Raw genomic sequence first — 18,847 nt, 5'->3', positions numbered from 1 at the left:
GGGTGGTGGTTGGAGTTTTTGTGTAAGTAGCGATCTGTGTGAGTTGGTTTCCGGTAGACCTTGTGACCTAACTGAAGGTTTGTTTTACGGATGACAAGGGTATCAAGAAATGGGAGTTTACCCTCAATTTCCTTTTCCATGGTAAACTGAATGTTTGGATGGATATTATTAAGATGGTTTAGAAAGTCCATTAAAACCATCTTAATAATATCCATCCAAACATTCAGTTTACCATGGAAAAGGAAATTGAGGGTAAACTCCCATTTCTTGATACCCTTGTCATCCGTAAAACAAACCTTCAGTTAGGTCACAAGGTCTACCGGAAACCAACTCACACAGATCGCTACTTACACAAAAACTCCAACCACCACCCCCGACAGAAAAGAGGAATAATCAAAACATTAATGGACCGTGCAAGACGGATCTGTGAACCACAGTTTCTCAAGGAAGAAACTAATCATCTAAATCACGCACTGCTAGCAAACGGCTACTCCAAGAATGAAATCAGAAGGGCCATTAAACCAAACAAAAATCAGAAAACTCAAGAAAAACAGTCTCCCATAAAAGGTATTCTTGCCATTTATTAAAGGAGTCACTGATAGGATGGAGAAACTTTTGAAAAAACATAACCTACAAACAGTATTTAAACCCACCAAGAAAATACAACAAATGCTACGATCAGCAAAAGACAAAAGAGACCCCCTCACCTCTGCAGGAGTATATCGTATACCTTGCAGCTGTGGAGAAGTTTACATCGGGACCACAAAACGCAGCATACAAACAAGGATAAAAGAACATGAAAGATACTGCAGACTTGGCCAACCTGAGAAATCAGCAGTGGCTGAACATGGACTGACACAAACAGGACACAGGGTCTTATTCCAAGACACTGAAAGACTGGACAATTCTATCAACTATTTTGTCAGATTGCACAGAGAAGCCATTGAAATTCATAAACATCAGCACAACTTTAACAGAAAAGAGGAGAGTTTAAGAATGAATAAGGCTTGGCTTCCTGCCCTGAAAAACCTCCAGACAAAGACAACATTCAACAATAGCCATACAGATTAGCTTTGGATTACACACATTAACAGATCACTTCAGGATACAATGGTTCCATATTAACATACCACACCCTCATTAGCACATTATCTTGATACTTACAGGACAATACTTTTGCAGGACAATACTCAGCTCAAACCCAACCCCTTTCTGACTATATATTACTCTTCCTACACCCTTGACACTGAGAGACACTGTCCTTCAGTGTTACTACTCTGAAGATGCCTGCCACAGTTGCTGGCGAAACGTCAGGAAAGAAAATTCCAAGACCACGGTTACACAGCCCGGATTACCTACAAGAACCAATGAACTCTGACCGTGAAAGCCTTCGACAATACATGGATGTGGGTTTGATGTTTGCTCTGTAAAAGCCCCACCGAGCAAAAGGCCAACTCCTGCTTTCCCTCGCTCTTACCGCTGAAGCTCCCGGAGCCTGTCAATCTCCTTGACCTTCTCCTGCTCCATCTCTGTGAGTTTGCGCTGATGCTGGGCCAAGAGCTCCGATTTGGCTTGCTCCGCACTCTGGCAGTGGGAGAGGCACTGCACCGCCAGCTCCTGGTTCTCTTGCTTCATGCGCTCCTCCCGCTGGCGGTACGAGTCCTCAATCACCTTCATGCGGCTCCTGTCCCAGAAAAAAATATCCCCAAACGTGTTTGGGTGGGGAAAGAGGGTGCAAGAGCCCCTTGTCTAATCAGAATTAGTAAATCATTGCAGACCTCTAAGCAAAGGGCGACTTTAGGGGCTTGGTTTCTGGTTTGGGGATAATTGTGTTTTTACTGTTCTTACTCTTCTAAGTACCATCCTAAGAACAGTTTCCTGGGAGAAAGCACCACTGAGCAGACTTGAGCAGGAGTCTGTGTAGAGCTGCTTAGGATTGCTCTCTTTCTATATGCTGAATGAGATCATATGGAATGTTTTGGAGTTGAATGTCACCAGTATGCTCTACATTTTACCAAACAAGCAGCCAGGAGCAGCTGCCTCAAATCCCTGGATTGTTGCAGTCAAGTGGAGGGTAAGTAAGCTAAAATTAACCCAAACAAGAAAAAGATTTCAGATTTAAAAATACAGAGATTTCTGTAGAGAACATAAGAAAAGCCATGCTATATCAGGCCAAGGTCCACCAAGTCCAGCAGTCTGTTCACACAGTGGTCAACCAGGTGACTCTAGGAAGCCCCCAAACAAGACGACTGCAGCAGCACCATCCTGCCTGTGTTCCACAGCTCCTAAAATAATAGGCATTCTCCTCTGATACTGTAGAGAATAGGTATGCAACAAGACTAGTATTCATTTTGACTAGTAGCCATGGATAGCCCTATCTTCCAGGAACATGTCCACTCCCCTCTTAAAGCCTTCCAAGTTGGCAGCCATCCCCACATGCTGGGGCAGGGAGTTCCCTCGTGATAGTTTGAAAGTATGGAAGCAAAAAAGAGTTTGAATCTGTGGAGCTTCCACTACTTAGGGGACGGCAGCACACTTGCCCGTGGGTCTAGCAGCTCAAGTGTGGCCAGCAGAAAGTGCTCCAGGAGTACATATCTATACAGAAACTTCCCTTAATTCATGTTTTACATGGAATCTAGAGGTAGGTAGGCTGTGAGGAATCTGTGCATCTGGGTAACCAATACCTGTGAGCATCCTCAATGAGCTCCAAGTCATCTCGGTAACGCTGCTGCAGACTTTCCAGCAACAGTTTCTGCTGATTCTTCTCCAGCTCCAGCCGACGTACCTTACAGCAGAAAATCACCAGGAGTTGCTAGAGAAATTACAACCCTTTTCCCTTCTGAAAACTACCAGACCGAGCCATTTTGCACAGCTGCTTCCTCCAAAGAGATTAGGGCAGAGTACATGGGCTCCCACTTTTTACTCTCACATCAAACTTGTGAGGTCGATTAGGCCAAAAGACAAGGCCAAAATCGGGCCAAGGTCACCCAGAAAGCTTTTAAGTGAAATTTTGACTCCAAATCTCAGCAGTCTATCCACGACAACACACTTGCCTTCTATGGCTCAGTTAGTCCACATCTATAAGCATTTGCCATCCAAACACATTTGTGGTCGTATGGGGCTTCCACAAGAAGAAATTGAAGTGCAGCTGCTTTGTCCGCAGGATGATCACCTGGTTAACTTACCTGGCCTTCCAATTCCACAAGGCGAGTCTGGGCGCTCAAGAGCTCTGCCTGGTAGCTTGCAATAGTCTCCCGCAGTTGCGCCTGCACACTGGCCATTTTTGTTGCATTCTCACTGCTCCTGGGTGAACTCGACGCAAGGGGTTCTGAGTGCAGAAGCTGGGAAAGGATAGCAGAGTAGGGAAGGGAGAGAGAAGAAAAAGAGTGTGCATTTCCCCCTTTTCGACATGTAAGAGATCTCCACGAAAACAGTGGAATCTCCTTTCCTGGAAGTCTATACGAAGAGATTAGCCAATGTTTTAAATGCTTTAAATCAGGTAACTTTGCAAATACAGGGTGTTATGCTAGGTAATAGCAGTTCCCATTATGCTCTGATTTAAAGAGAAACTCTTCCCAACAGTACACAATTCGATTTATTATTGTTTTCATTGATAGTCCACCTTTCTCACTGGTACCCAAGGTACAAGTAAAACTTTCAATCAGTGAGCAGGTTACAAAATATGATACTGGACAATCAGTGAGCAGGTTACAAGATATGATAACATAGAATAGAATCATAGAATCATAGAGTTGGAAGGGACCACCAGGGCCATCAAGTCCAACCCCCTGCACAATGCAGGAAATTGACAACTACCTCCCCACTCCACACCCATAGTGACCAGAAGATGGCCAAGATGCCCTCCCTCTCATCATCTGCCTAAGGTCACAGAATCAGCATTGCTGACAGATGGCCATCTAACCTCTTCTTAAAAACCTCTAGGGAAGGAGAGCTTACCACCTCCCGAGGAAACTAAAAGCAAAGATTCTTACTAAGACAAAATAATGCAATTGGGCTGGGATTGTAGAACGGGGGGAAAAACAGCACAACAAATGCAAACATATCTGTTTAAGGCAACAAGCCAATCAGTGTAGGAAAGACTTATTATACCTAATAAATCACCTCCTCAGCTGAACGTTTATACTGAAGCTTTGCTCCTTCTACAAGATTTCTTTTCTGAACATTTGCACATTCTGTAAAACGATAGACATGTGGGAGCTTCCTAATAGCTTCAGGTACATTCCCATAATGTAGGAGCTGCCACAGAGAGCGCATGCGAACCAGCAACAGCTGATATTAACTGTTTGCAGGGTGGCACTTTCAGAAAGCTTTGCTGAGATGAGCAGAGCTGTCACAGCTGAACACAGCAGGAGAGGCGGTCCTGCAGGTACGTGCATCCAACACCTTTAGGGGCTTTGAAGGTGATAGCTAATACCTTGAATTGAACCCGATAACCGATCGGTAACCAATGGAGCGTCTGCAGACAGGGAGCGATACGCAGATTCCGCTTGGTGCCTGATAGTTGCCAGGCTGTGGCATTTTGTACTGACCGTAGTTCCTGAGTTGTCTTAAAGGGCAGACCCATGTAGAATGCATTACAGTAGTCCAGCCTAGAGGTTGGCATGGATCCACATGACCAGGTCAGCAGCAACAAGGCATGGGGCCATCTTCTGAGGTAAATGGAGTTGGTACAATGCCTTTTTTTGGTAGCTGCATCAGTTTGCTTCTTTAGCAATAAAGCTGTATCAAGTGTCCTCCCTAGGCTCTGAACTGAATCAGTGAGAGTCAGCTGTACCCCATCAAAACGGTGGTGTCCTTCAGGACCTCTGCTTTCCCAACCAACCTTATCTCCATCTTATCAGGATTCAGTTTCAGCTTGTTTTGCCCTTACCCATTTAACTACAGCTGTCAGCCACTGGTTCAGAGTCTCTACTGTGTCACCAGGTCATTTGCATTAAGAAATATAGAGCAGGGTGTCATCACCATACTGACAACACCCTATTCCAAAACCACAACTGAGCTCTCCTAAGGGCTTTACATAGAAACTGAACAGCATGGGGGACAATACTTCGCCTTGTAGAACCCCGCAAGGCAGATCCCACACTGTAGGAAACGTGTTCCCAACAGCAACCTTTGGAGTCCTACCCCTAAGGAACTATTTGAATCAATCCAAAGCACATCCCCTCAATCCCTGTCTCTACTTTCAAATATTTCAACAGGATGGAATGGTCCATCATATCAAAGGCTGCTGAAAAGTCTAGTAACAGTAGAAGACAGGCATCACCTTTGTTAATATTTAGATGGAGGTCCACCAGTAGGGCCACCAGTGCTGTCTCCGTTCTGCAGCCCAGCCTGAAACAAGACCTGGATAAGGGATGATTTATCCAGGAAGGCCGGGAAAAGGATTGGGAACCTCTGATTTATTATTATAGCTGGAAAGTACAGCACTCTCCCTGGAGAGTTCAGACTCAGAAAGCATGCAGGCAAATGTTCCAAGGCCATCCTTAAGACGGACTGTGGCTGCTCCCAAAATTCAAACCCTAATGGACTATGCAGGCTTCTGGGATTAAGTCCAGTTCCTCTTTAAACCCAAGCATAATGGGAACAGACAAGGAAACAAGAGCTCGGGACAAATCAGACAGGTATACCTTCTTGCTTTATTAATGTATCCTTTCCATTTATTTCCCTTCAATAAAAACCATAATATCACCCTGTACCTACCTGGGTGAGTGCTGGAACCTGAAGCGCTTCTTGAACTCTTTCCAAAGAGGCTGCAGGTGCTGGAAATGCAATAAGTATTTTTTTTTTAAAAATCAGCTGTAGCAATGTTTAGATACCTTCCTAGTGTAGAGATACATGGGAGTGCTCTTCTAGCTTAGCTTTCCTATGGTGGAAAGAGAGGTTTAATAGCTATTAGGTAAAGATAAAGGTCCCCTGTGCAAGCACCGGGTCATTCTTGACTCATGGGGTGATGTCACATCCCGACATTTCCTAGGCAGACTTTGTTTATGGGGTGGTTTGCTAGTGCCTTCCCCAGTCATCTTCCCTTTAAACCCAGCGAGTTGGGTACTCATTTTACCGACTTCGGAAGGATAGAAGGCTGAGTCAACCTTCAGCCGGCTACCTGAAACCAACTTCCATTGGGATCAAACTCAGGTCGTGAGCAAAGCTTTGGACTGCAATACTGCAATTTACCACTCTGCGCCACGGGGCTCCTTAATAGCTATTAGCTGTTGAGAAAGACAGCCTCCTCTATAGCAGGTCCCTAATCTATGGGCCTGAAGGAGCTCTGCCTTGCATATTCCTTACTATTCTTTCAGCACCAGGCAAAAACAGTCCTCTTCTCCCATTATTTTGGTGTATAATGAGTTATGCTGCAAAAGGGATGTGTTCATTAATTCTAACAAATAAAATCCACCGAATTTGACTTAATAGAATTTGATTTTCCTGTTGTTTTGTTTTGTTTTGTTTTATTATTCTTGCCTGCTGTTCAGTTCCAGATTTCTTCCTGCACATGTTTTATGGCTTTTATTCTAAAATGCCTTGAATGCATCTTTTGTAGAAAGGCAGTGCAGAAGTATTTTAAATACCAAAAAAATCAGAGCACCATTTTTATTTATGTGTGAGTGTGTGTAAAGTGCCTTCAAGTCGCAGCCGACTTATGGCGACTCCTTTTGGGGGTTTTCATGGCAAGAGACTAACAGAGGTGGTTTGCCAGTGCCTTCCTCTGCACAGCAACCCTGGTGTTCCTTGGTGGTCTCCCATCCAAATACTAACCAGGGCTGACTCTGCTTAGCTTCTGAGATCTGATGAGGTCAGGCTAGCCTGGGCCATTTTATTTATAGCCTTCCTTTATTGCTGAGGCTCAAGGCAGATTACAGAATTTAAAAAAAACCATAATCGTACAGTAGAAGACATCCAATGAACAATGCAATCGGACCAGGATTACATAACCAGAGGACAATACAAACCACAAATTGCTTAGGCGAGATATAGTGAAATTACAAAAGGTGGAAGACAATGCAGTAAAAGCAAGATAATACCTAGAATAATAATTGCAGTGGGCTACATTGCTATTCCACTATAAAGGTATCCTCCTGTTCCATTCTACAGGTCAAGGTAAAGGTCATTATTGACCCATGGGGTGACATCACATCCTGACGTTTACTAGACAGACTTTGTGGTTGCCAGTGGGGTGGTTTGCCAGTGCCTTCCCCAGTCATCTTCCCTTCACCCCCAGCAAGCTGGGTACTCATTTCACTGACCATCGGAAGGATGGAATAGGAGTCAACCTTGAGCCAGCTACCTGCAACCGACTTTCTGTTAGGATCGAACTCAGGTCGGGAGCATTCTGCAACCATTCCAATCCCTTTATAAAAATGCCTTTCCTGAATGTTTCTGTTCTGCATATTGTACAGAATGACAGAGGTATGGGAGCTGTTCTGAGATGCTCCTCAGACCGAAAGACACAGGCAAAGGGCTTATAGGTGCCTTGCTCCCAGCATCCCTTGCATGCCGTGCCTCATGGATGTATGAAAGTGGGAAGGCCCCAAAAAGATTTCACAGGAAAAGAGGAGGAATGGCAGAGGTGAATAGGTATTACTGGCCCATCACACTCCTCTAGTGCTCATTATGGCTTTAAAAAAATCTCTCTTCCATGTCAAATTCAAGAGTAGGAAGCAGGAAACACAGAGATACTACTAAATATATTACCACTGAGTGAAAATAAATATCAACAATTTCCAGTCATTTGTCGTGACTGTGCCCATACCTTTAATTTTAGCTGCAAGGACAAGGATTATTAAAATAGCTTTCTTTGAAAATGGCAATCTCCAAGCAGGGGACCCGGAAAGACCTCCGGGGAGTATCTCATTTCCCCATGTACCACCCTCTCCCACCATTTCCTCTTTCTCTTCCCTGGCAGCTTCCATAGCCTTTCACATTTCCCTGCTTCCTTCTCTCCTTCCCACTTGCCTGCCAGCCTACTCTGATCTGCCCTCCATCATCAGCTTTTCCTCCTTCCCTCCCCCTGGCAGCTTCTCCCTGGGATAAGTTGGGCCCAGCTGCATGGTGGACACTGGGCCAGTCCAAATGGTGCGGGTAGGGAGTCTTTAGTGATTGCCACCAGGTCTGTCCCTAGCAAGTCTTCCTGCATTGAGGGAACATGGCACAGGAAAGGGACGAGACACTTTCCAGGGCTGTTTTGGTTGCCAAGGCCATCCCTGCTCCCCCAATGGTTTGCTTTACCGAAACCAAGGCTCAGCAATATCATCGTGGTTGCCTAGTAACCTCCAGAATGGCAATTGGGTACTCAGTGGGCATTCTTTTCTTAAAGCTACAGGCATTGTTTTTATTGTATTGAAGTTTTAATTCCCCAATTTTTTTTGTAAGATTTCAATTTTTCTGCTAACTTGGGACTTCCCTCAGGTTTGTGGAGAAATCCCCTTATATATCCCTAGCTTCATTTTGCAAATCTATTTATCCACACACTATGGCCCAGTTCAGAATTAGATATACGACAGAATGGGTCAATCCATACAATGGAATTAGGAGGAGTTCCAAACCAAACCATGATGAAGGTACATTGAGAATGTTGATTCCCTGAGCAGTTTAGTTGGAGTTTGACTCTTACCTGCCTTGACAGTATCTGCAAAGGGAGTTCCTTTCATAGAACTGGATGAAACAACAGGAGCAGCTTGTTCCGGAGCATTTAACAATGTCATGGAAGGCCTTTGGGAAGGGAACAGATTTGTAATATCAACATCTCACATCATGTACTGTGGAATAGGTACCAACCCATAGTTATGTTAAAATGATCACTATCATTTAGGGCATGTAATCAAGCTCAATCAATGAAGGGTAGTAGGATAGAAAGAATTATACACAGAAACAATAGGAGAAATATAGAAGATTATATATTTAAGGCATTAGTCTTTCAAAAAGTATAAAACAAAGTTATAACCTAGAATTATCAGAAATCGCAGATGGTGGGAGTTAGATATTTAGTTGAACATGTAAGTATATCTGTATGTACAGCAGCAATTATAGTATGTTGGAATAATAGTGTATATGGTAGCAATCTCAGTTTGATATATTATATTTGATTGTCTTTTTAATTATTAAGAAACAAACTGTACAGCCAGTAATTTTTTTTCATAATTTTATTATTTTATACGTTTTGTATTTTAGATATTTTTGTATCATGTTTTCTGTTTTCTTTGTATCTATCATTATGTATTAAAAATAAAAAACATTTTAAAAAAGATAATCAATGAAGCACAGAAGCCGTTTAACCATTTTTTGTGTGTTTATCCAGTCAGTGTGGTTCAGAAAGGGAGCTGGGCTGACTTTCTGCCTTAATGTATTTTACTCTGGATTAAATAATCTAGAGCTTTCTCACAATCTCCAGTAACCATCCCCATACAAGCACACAGAAAACATTTCAGATGCTCTTTGAAAACACTGAAAAGATCCATCCCCTTCCCCCCTTTTCATTCATTCATTTATTCCTCAAGAACAACACGTTAATAGCCAGTAATACTTACCCAGGTTCTTTCAGTGTGGCAACCCTATTTGCTGGGACGCGTGACTGCTGTTGAGTGGAAGTAGCAGGGTGGCTGGTGAGAACAAAACAAAAAACCCTGCCCTGAATAAAACTCTTGTGCAAAAATAAAGGTAAAGGTCCCCTGTGCAAGCACCAGGTCACTCCTGACCCATGGGGTAACGTCACATCCCGACAGACTTTGTTTGCGGGGTGGTTTGCCAGTGCCTTCCCCAGTCATCTTCCCTTTACACCCAGCAAGCTGGGTACTCATTTTACCGACCTCAGAATGATGGAAGGCTGAGTCAACCTTGAGCCGGCTACCTGAAACCAACTTCCATCGGGATCGAATTCAGGTCATGAGCAGAGCTTGGACTGCAGTACTGGAGCTTACCACTCTGCACCATGGGGTAAGCAGATATATGACCTCTGCGCAACTCCAATTGCTGCCTTTCAAGTGTGTCGTGGGTTAGGTGGCGAAATTAATCTAAATAATAACATTGTAATGCACAACAGAAATGGCTGGCCTTGGCTGATGGGTTTTCTGATGACAGGTTCTGAAGAATTGCAAGTGTAGAAAGCAAAGACCTGGAGAGACCTCTGATCGTACCTGGAAATTGGGATAGGAGCCACCTCCTCTCGGTATCTTACAGGGTCTGAGGGTTCAGCTCTCTTCTCCTCCACCTTCTCCTGTGCTTGAGATTTCTTCTGAGATAAGACATTACTCAGCCAGCTGTCACCCTCATCTTTCATGGGTTCAGGCTTCTGTGTTCCTTCTTCAACTGCTGGCTTAGACCTTGCTGGAAGGGGATGTTCATCGTCAGAAGGACTAGACGACATATCCAGAGCAGCTCCTCTTAGGCCACCCTTGCCAAATTCCTTTGGTGGAGAAGAAGGTGGCGAGTCAAAATCTTCATCTTTCAGTCCCAGCCAATCAGCTCCAGCCTTGCTGCGGATGGGGCTAGCAGATGCTGGGGTGGAAGGTTTGGATCTCTGGTCTGTTTTCAGCTCACTGAGGTTCTCAGAGGAAAACCTGCAACAGGAAAGCCATGTGCCAGACAGATTCACAGGTGCTAGGATTTTGCAAGTAGTGTCATGGGAGCAAGTCATGTTTTGTCTCTACCTGACAGACTGGCGTCTTGACTGCCGTCCCTCTGGAGCAAAGGCCACAGTGGGTTGGTAGGCTCCAAAAGTGAACTCATCTTCCCAATTATCTTCCTTATCTGGAAAGATAAGAGCACGACTTGAGAGTTTAAGCTGGTTAAATGCACACTCAAGAGTTCATCTGCTTTCACTATGGGCTCCAGAGTCAGAAGAGACCACTAGGGAAGAAGACACCACACGGTCCACAAGCAACTCAGTGGTAGAGCATCTGCTTTGTATGTAGAAGGTCCCAACTCAATCCCTGGAATCTGCAGTTAAAAGAATCAGGCTGTAGCCTGATATGCAAGATCTCCCATCCGACCCTGGAGTGCTGCTGCCAGTCAGAGTGGACAATACTAACCTTGCTAGACCAAGGGTCTGCCTTTGTCTAAAGCAGCTTCATGCGTTCTTGGGGGATTTGTTTTCCTTACTATTTCTTGACTGTAAATTAATGTTTATGAATGCGATGAGCATGTATGTATCTTAAAAACCCAGAAACCAGAAGGGAAATAAAATCAACCATTACATTTGAAATCACTAGAAATCCGGTGTTTTATTCTACAGATTTACGACACTGATGTTTGCCACTATCCCCCCCCCCCCGTTTTAAAAGGCTACGCGGTACAAGTGCTTCCATTTTTAGCAATATTGCAGTCTGTAAGTGAATAAAACAATACAGCTTTAAATGGTTACAAAATGGGGCAGGTATTGAAAAGAAAGAGTTATGTCACCTTTACTAGTGTTGTTGCATACACTAGCCAATAGGTGCTAAAGAAACACGTTCAGCAGCACCCAACAGGGCAATTGCAAGAACTAGCTGGAAGAGGAATCATGTTTTTCCAATAACAAAATATTAAATACTTGGAAACATAAAAACAACAACAAACTTTGATTTACATCTTGCCCTCCTCCAGTGATGCTGGGCTCAGGGTGGCTAACATCATAATTAAAATACAACAAATACACAAATAAATAAATAAATAAATAAATAACAGTTTCCACTTTTTCCACACTGCCAATTTTCTAAACCTTTATCATGTGCCTCCCTAGTTGTTTTTTCTGAACTAAAAGGTAAAGAATCACTGTGCTATCCTCACAATAAATGTGCTAAAAGAGTAACAACTGTGCATTTATTGCACTGAAGGTAATCTGGATAGTCGCTAAGAAAACTGTATAGGAGTGTGGGGAAGAGAGAAGAACCTGCCAAATTGGCTTGGGGAAATCCCCCCTCCCCCATCACCCGTCTGAGTAACCACAGCTAAGCATTTTGCATGAAACCCAGGCCCAGGCCCACGAACCAAACACTGGTGATATCTAATCTTCCACTTCCTTCTAAGGGCAGGCAGCCTTTCAGGGGCCAAATTCCCACTGTGGTCATCCCTGAAGTTTCAGAAGAAGCACACGAAGACCCGCTAGAATACTCTGTGTACAGAGGAAAGATAAAGAGTAGAGATCTCTCCCACCACACTTGCCTGCTTGCTTTTTGTATTTCTTATCCAGTTTGAACTCCTTAGTTTCTCCTGTCTTTGGTCTCTCAAGCAGCTTTGTAGCTGTTCCTCGTCCCAGCAATTCATCCAGCATGGATCGAGCAGGACGAGGCTCCCCCCTGCCAAAAAAGAAAGACTGTGCATATTCTAGGACACCAACCCACATCACAAATTGAGTAACTGGGGTCTCTAGGAAGAATGTGCTATCCCCCCCAACCCAGCATAGTTAGCTAGTATTCAGGTTTAATATCACCTCCATAGCTATGGGGTTGGATTCTACTACTTTGCTCAGCGAAGAGGGGCGAAACTGCCTCCCCTCCCTCTTCCACCACCAGTGCAGCTCTGTTCACCAAAGAGGGAGGGTGATTTTTTCCCCTTACTCCTTGATGCTGCAGCCCCTGAGCTGCATGGCTTTCAGACCAAGCTGTCTGGAATCAGCTTCTCCAGAGTTGGAAAGGACGGCTGAGGGGAGTGGAACAAGAGCGATGTCTTGTCAGTGCCTTCTGCTGACACATCACTGGATCCAACATAATGCTTTGCCCAGTCAAATGCCATCACCTAACCCTCTATATTTTTGTGAATGGAGATTGCTTACTCGTCACTTTTTCTGCCAGTTTTCAGCTCAGCCTTGGAGCTGTCACCAAACCCCAGAGCGTCCATGAGATCCTTCCCATCATCCTCGAACATCAGCTCCTCCCTCTTCTGTTTAGTGGCGGCAGCATAGCCAGGCAGAGATGTTCCTGTTAAAGGGAATCGAGAGTATGTTACACTGTAAAGTATGTAAAGTATGTTACACTGTGCCCTGTCTGGTTTTACAGCCCTTGGCTAACTTTTATGGGCTTCCCTACCCATGGAGAATGATGGCGTTTGTGAGAATCGTTAGTCACCCGTCTGAGCCTGGCCTTCCTAAGTATTTTCCCATCAGGAAGATATTTGACTTTGTACAGCCATCTGCAACCAATAGCATTTCTTTGTGCCGGAGAGAGTCAAACTCTGATTTCATGGCTTCTAGCCAACCCTCCTTTTCTCTCCCTTCAAAAGACATCACCTCCTGATAACTCTTCGGTTCTTTTATACACACATGGTTCCCATCATTAGTTTCAAATCCAAACCTTACAGGAGGAATTCCTTTGGTACTCCTGGTGGACACTCTAGGTATCTGCCTTTCACTTTGCACACTCTCTGATGAGCCCTACTAGGAGATCCCTCCTGTTTCACCCCATTTCCATCCTGAGAGATATCAGTCAAAGGAAGTACTTGCTGTGACACCTTCTGTCCATGAATTCTATCCCAGTGCTCTCGCAAAAGTTGGCAGATCTACTGTAACTCAAGGAATTCTGCTCATTTGCAAACCTATAGGCCTTCATTCCTGTTTGGTAACCCAGGAAAGTTAGCTTTTTGGCTCTTGCTCCTCCTTTCCTCCTTTGGGTTAAAGGAACATTTACCCAGGCCTTCACTCCAAACACCCTTAGATAGCTCAGGCTAGGGTCTTTGTTATACAGTGCTCTGTATGGTATATTGTCTATGGACCTAGTCCAGATCCTGTTGGATAAGTAACTGGCTGCCTTGATGGCTTCAGCCCAATAGGTCATGGGTAATTCTGCGTCTTGCAGCATTGCATACATTTTAGTCTGTAGCATCCCACCATGCCGTTCGGCTATCCCATTTTTCTGTGGCACAGCCACATTTGCCACCCTGTGATGCACACCTTGTTCCTGCAACCACTTAGCAAATGCATTGGACATGAATTCACCACCAAAATCTGTCTGCAAAGCACATAGGTCTTGGCCAAGCTGCTTTTGCACTCTTTTAGCCCAGTGCTTAAAAGTTTCAAACACCTCAGATTTTTTCTTTATGGGAAACACCCATGTGAATCTGCTATGGTCATCCGTCAGAATCAATGCATATTTGTTACCTGAGTGGCTCTCTCTAAACGGGCCAATTACATCGCCATGCACCAGCTATAGAGCTTTTTCTGACCTTCTGTCACTATGTCTAGCCACTGGGTAAGACTTAGATTTGACACATTTGCAGATTTCACAATCCAGAAACCTCCCACACTTTTTTACTTTCTCTTTCCCCAGTATAGACAACGTCTTATTTATAGCATCGAACCCTGCGTGGCCGAGGCGCCGATGGAGCAAGTGCAAGCAGTCGTCATGTGGACTTTGATTAATTACTGTTTTAGCCTCCACATGCACATTCTCCACTACATATACATTATTACACAGCCTCCCCTTTAGAAGCACTTCTCCATCCTTAGCTATCAGGCATGACTTTCCAGCAAATGTTACAGTAAACCCTGCTTTGTCCAAAGCGCATACACTTAGCAAATTATTTTCAATGGTTGGTACACACAGCACCTTTTTAAACACATAATTCAGTGAAGGAAACCTCACACTTCCCTCACATGCCACATCTGAGTTACTGTCAGCTCCTGACCCTTAGAACCAGAAATCACCACAGAGTCATATAGAATCCAAGCAGATGGCTTTTACTGGTCAAAAAGGCAATACAGTGCAAACAGGAAAGTATGGCAGCTATGAGAGTCTCACTAGCTGGAGGATAATATAAGGCAGTAAATGGCGGGAGATTACAAAGCATTAATAACGCACAAGCAGAATACACTTTCCCAGGGGTAGCATTCCCAGGCTTTGGTATGTGAGGTCGACCTTGAGTCTAGACAGTTCAGCACAGATACAGAGGCAATACGGAAACCGAGATAGCAGCCTGACATCCTGCTCCCCTTAAGACCCCCTCCCATTCTGCAAGGGGGCTGGTCTATCCGGGTAGGCAACGTGAAAGGCACTGATGAGTTTGGGGGCGGAGACATCTCGTGCGCGAACCCATTCATCATAGGCAGGGGGGAAGTGTTTCCAACGGACTAAATACTGTAGATTTCCATGGTGAATGCGAGAGTCAAGGATCTTGGAGACCTCGAAGTGTTCTTCCCCCCCCCCACCATAATGGGCTGTTCGGGAGGCGGATCAGGATGCCATTGTGGAGAAGCAATATGGGGTTTCAGGAGGCTAATGTGGAAAACGGGATGCGCACGCCTCAGGGTTTTGGGGAGAGCTAGTTCCACGGTGACAGGATTTATGATCCGTGTGATGGGGAATGGGCCAATGAATTTAGCATTGAGCTTATGGCACGGACGGGTGGAACGTAGATTTTTGGTGGAAAGGTAGACCAAGTTACCCACTCGCAGATCACCCCCGGGGGAACGGTGTTTGTCGGCCTGCGCTTTGTACTTGCGCTTGGCTCGGTCGAGATTGCTAATAAGCCAGGGCCAAGTGGTACGGAGGGTGTGCGCCCAGGAGGCAATGTCGGGGTCCCCCTCTCCCTCCACATCATTTCTTGGAGTGACAGGACCAAAGTCTTGTCCATACACAGCATAAAATGGGCTAAAACCTGTAGATTGATGCACAGCATTATTGTAGGCATATTCTGCAAAAGGTAACAGTTCTACCCAGTTATCTTGGTGGTAGTTGACATAACAGCGCAAATAACATTCAAGTACAGCATTAACACGTTCAGTTTGACCATCTGTTTGGGGATGGTATGCACTAGACAATCCTTGCTCCACCCCCACCAACTTGAGGAATGCCTTCCAAAATTTAGAAACGAAACCACTGCCGCGGTCACAGATTATTTTGCGCGGAAACGAATGTAATCGGAAGATATGTGTCACGAAAAGGCGGGCCAACTTTTGAGCAGAGGGGATCCCTGCGCATGGAATTAAATGGATTTGCTTAGAAAATAAATCAGTAACAACCCACAACACAGTTTTTCCCCCACTGAGAGGGAGATCAGTCATAAAGTCCATAGCAATCACTTCCCACGGTTTGCTGGGTATTTCCAGAGGTTGCAGTAGCCCCGGGGGTTTGCCCTGCGATCGTTTCATTGTGGCGCAAACAGGACAGCTGCGAATGAGTCAATGTCGGAACGCATCCCCCCCCACCAAAATTGTCTGCGCAATAAGTGAAGAGTCTTCAGAAACCCAAAGTGTCCAGCTGTTTTTACTCCATGAGCCAAGTGTAAAACGTCTTTTCGGAGCGCTTTGGGCACGTATAATTTTGAGTCTTTGTACCAAGAACCTCCTTGATCTATTACATCAGGAGGCAGGGTGTGACTGGAGCGTTCTAAAAGGCAATGGTCCCGAAGGGAATTTAAAAAGGATTTGGAAATGGGAACTTTGGCGGGTACCTCCCCCCCGGCAATAGTGGTTTTAGGAATAGTTATGGGGGTAGCGCTTACGTGCGGTGGTGCGCAGCCTGCAGGCGGCAGGGTAGCCGGTGGGGTTGGAGGGGTGGAATCGCCGGTTCGTTGCCGTTGTGGGGGTGGCTGGGTAGCCGGTGGGGTTGGCGGAGCTTGTGTGCTGGGTAAGGTGTGCTGCTGCTGGGATCGAGTTTGCACGGCCAGTACAGGAAGGGCTCCTCTTTGCGTAGGGGTGAACAGAGAGTTGGTTGGCCTCTCGAGTTTTGCCGGGTATTGAGGTAACCGGGAGAGGGCATCTGCGAGAACATTTTGCTTCCCAGGGACATGCTTTAGGACGAAACGAAACTGAGCAAAGAATTCCGCCCAACGTTGTTGTTTTGCCGATAGTTTATGGGACCCCGTGAGGGCAGCTAGATTTTTGTGATCGGTCCAAACCTCAAAGGGGACTTTGGACCCCTCTAAGAATTGTCTCCATAGAGTTAGTGCATGGTGAACGGCCGCTGCCTCTTTCTCCCAAATGGGCCAGTTTAATTGTGCATGCGCAAATTTCCTCGAAAAGTAAGCGCAAGGGTGAAGGAGACCATCCGGACCTTTCTGGAGGAGAGCCCCTCCCATAGCTACATCGGAGGCATCGACTTGCACGATAAACATTTGATTTGGGTGCTGTAGCACCCGGGTGCTGTAGCACAGGTTCCGAAGTGAAGAGGCGTTTGAGGGCCACAAAAGCGGCTTGGCATTGATCAGTCCACAGGATTTTCGCGGAGGGTAAGGTAGCCGAGTTTGCTTTTCCTTTGGTTTTTAGCAGGTCAGTGATGGGTAGAGCCACTTGGGCGAAGTTAGGGATGAACCCTCGATAGAAGTTTGCAAATCCCAGAAACTGTTGTACTTGCTTGCGGTTGGTGGGGGGAATCCAATCGAGAACGGACTGGACTTTGACAGGATCCATGCGAAGACCTTGGTGGGAGATTATGTATCCTAAAAACGTGAGTTTGCTTTGATGAAACTCGCATTTAGCCAGTTTTGCAAAAAGTTGGTGGTCGCGCAGGCGCTGCAGAACTTCTCGGACTAGAGCTACATGCTCTTCCATGTTTTTTGAATAAATAAGAATATCATCCAAATAAACCACTACCCCGCGATATAGCAAGTCATGAAGGATTTCGTTGATAAGTTGCATGAAGACCCCCGGGGCCCCTTTTAATCCGAATGGCATCACGAGGAATTCATACATTCCGAAACAGCTAGAGAAGGCAGTGAGGTGCTCATCCCCTTCGCGGATACGGACTCGGTAGTAGGCTTCCACCAAGTCCAATTTGGAGAATACCCGGCCCTCCTGTAACTGTCCCAAAATATCAGATATTAATGGGATAGGATAGGCGTTGGTTTGGGTAACTGCATTGAGTTTTCTGAAGTCAATGCAAAGGCGAAGGTCGCCTTCCTTCTTTCGGACGAAAAACGCGGGGGCCGAGTTCGGGGCATTCGATGGGCGAATGAACCCTCTGGCGAGGTTTTTGTCTAGGAAGTCCCGGAGAACAGTGCGCTCGGAAGCGCTCATGGGGTAAATCTTACTTTTGGTTAATGTGCAATCCTTGACCACTTCAATCGCACAGTCCGAGGCCCGGTGGGGGGGCAAGGCATCACATTCTTTAAGGTCGAAAACATCCGCAAAGTCCCGGTATATGTTGGGTAGGGTTGGAGGTGCTGGGACATCGGAGGTTAATGCTGGGACGGGCGGATATAACAGCGCAAAGCGCTGCCGATGCTGGTCGCAAGTGGGACTAGCGAAGGAGATAGTGTTTGTTTCCCAGTCAATACTGGGACTATGTCCTTTAATCCAGTTAATTCCCAAGACCACTTCAAATCGGATAGTGAAGTCTATTTGCTCCCAGTGGGAGCCAATTCCCATCGCTATCCCTATGGTGCGGTGATCAACTGGACCCCCCTGGAAATGGCTCCCGTCCATTTGGGCAAATTGGACGGGGGCTGGTAAAGCCTCAGATTCAGCTTTGAGTGCAGCAAAAGTGGCTTCGCTTATGAGAGTACGACAGCAGCCGGAGTCAATGAGTGCTTTGACGGGTAGTTGGGGGCCACCGTTATGGTGTTGTAAAACTGCATCTATGTAGACGGTGGAGTCTACTTCTTTGATTTTAGTGGGAGCATTTGGTTTAGCAGGAGGATCTGCCGAGGTCTGTGGAGACGCTCCACTCACCACAGACCGAAGCCGTTTTTTGACAAGTCAAGGGGAGATTCCAAGTTTAATGCTGGAGAATTCCATGGGTTTTCTTCATCCGAGGAGGGAAAGTTGTCCCCCAATGGGGCACTTGTAATCCGAGACCCGGCGGGGTCGTTCGTAGTAGGCAGGGAGGTTAGGTCTCCAGCATGGAGTGCAGAGGGTGTGGGTCTTCCCGGCGCTGCGCTGCGGGTGGCCGCGGTGCCTCTGCGTGGTGGACGACCTCTGGCT

The 18,847-nt window shown here is 45.7% G+C and overlaps 1 protein-coding gene across 1 annotated transcript in view; it reads right to left on the bottom strand.

Moving 5' to 3' along the window:
• FBF1 (Fas binding factor 1) overlaps positions 1-18,847 on the bottom strand; it is a 57,565-nt gene that overhangs the window by 22,684 nt on the left and 16,034 nt on the right. Inside the window, exons 10-19 of the mRNA XM_056854208.1 lie at positions 12,767-12,911; positions 12,157-12,290; positions 10,665-10,764; positions 10,152-10,574; positions 9,546-9,617; positions 8,633-8,730; positions 5,722-5,780; positions 3,186-3,341; positions 2,685-2,785; positions 1,478-1,684 (exon numbers count right to left, since the gene is read on the bottom strand). Of these exons, the coding sequence (XP_056710186.1) occupies positions 1,478-1,684; positions 2,685-2,785; positions 3,186-3,341; positions 5,722-5,780; positions 8,633-8,730; positions 9,546-9,617; positions 10,152-10,574; positions 10,665-10,764; positions 12,157-12,290; positions 12,767-12,911 (1,495 nt within the window). The remainder of the gene's footprint in view (positions 1-1,477; positions 1,685-2,684; positions 2,786-3,185; positions 3,342-5,721; positions 5,781-8,632; positions 8,731-9,545; positions 9,618-10,151; positions 10,575-10,664; positions 10,765-12,156; positions 12,291-12,766; positions 12,912-18,847) is intronic.

This window comes from Euleptes europaea, chromosome 1 (genome assembly GCF_029931775.1).
Source record: "Euleptes europaea isolate rEulEur1 chromosome 1, rEulEur1.hap1, whole genome shotgun sequence".
NCBI lineage: Eukaryota > Metazoa > Chordata > Lepidosauria > Squamata > Sphaerodactylidae > Euleptes > Euleptes europaea.
This window is presented reverse-complemented; position numbering and strand designations above follow the sequence as displayed.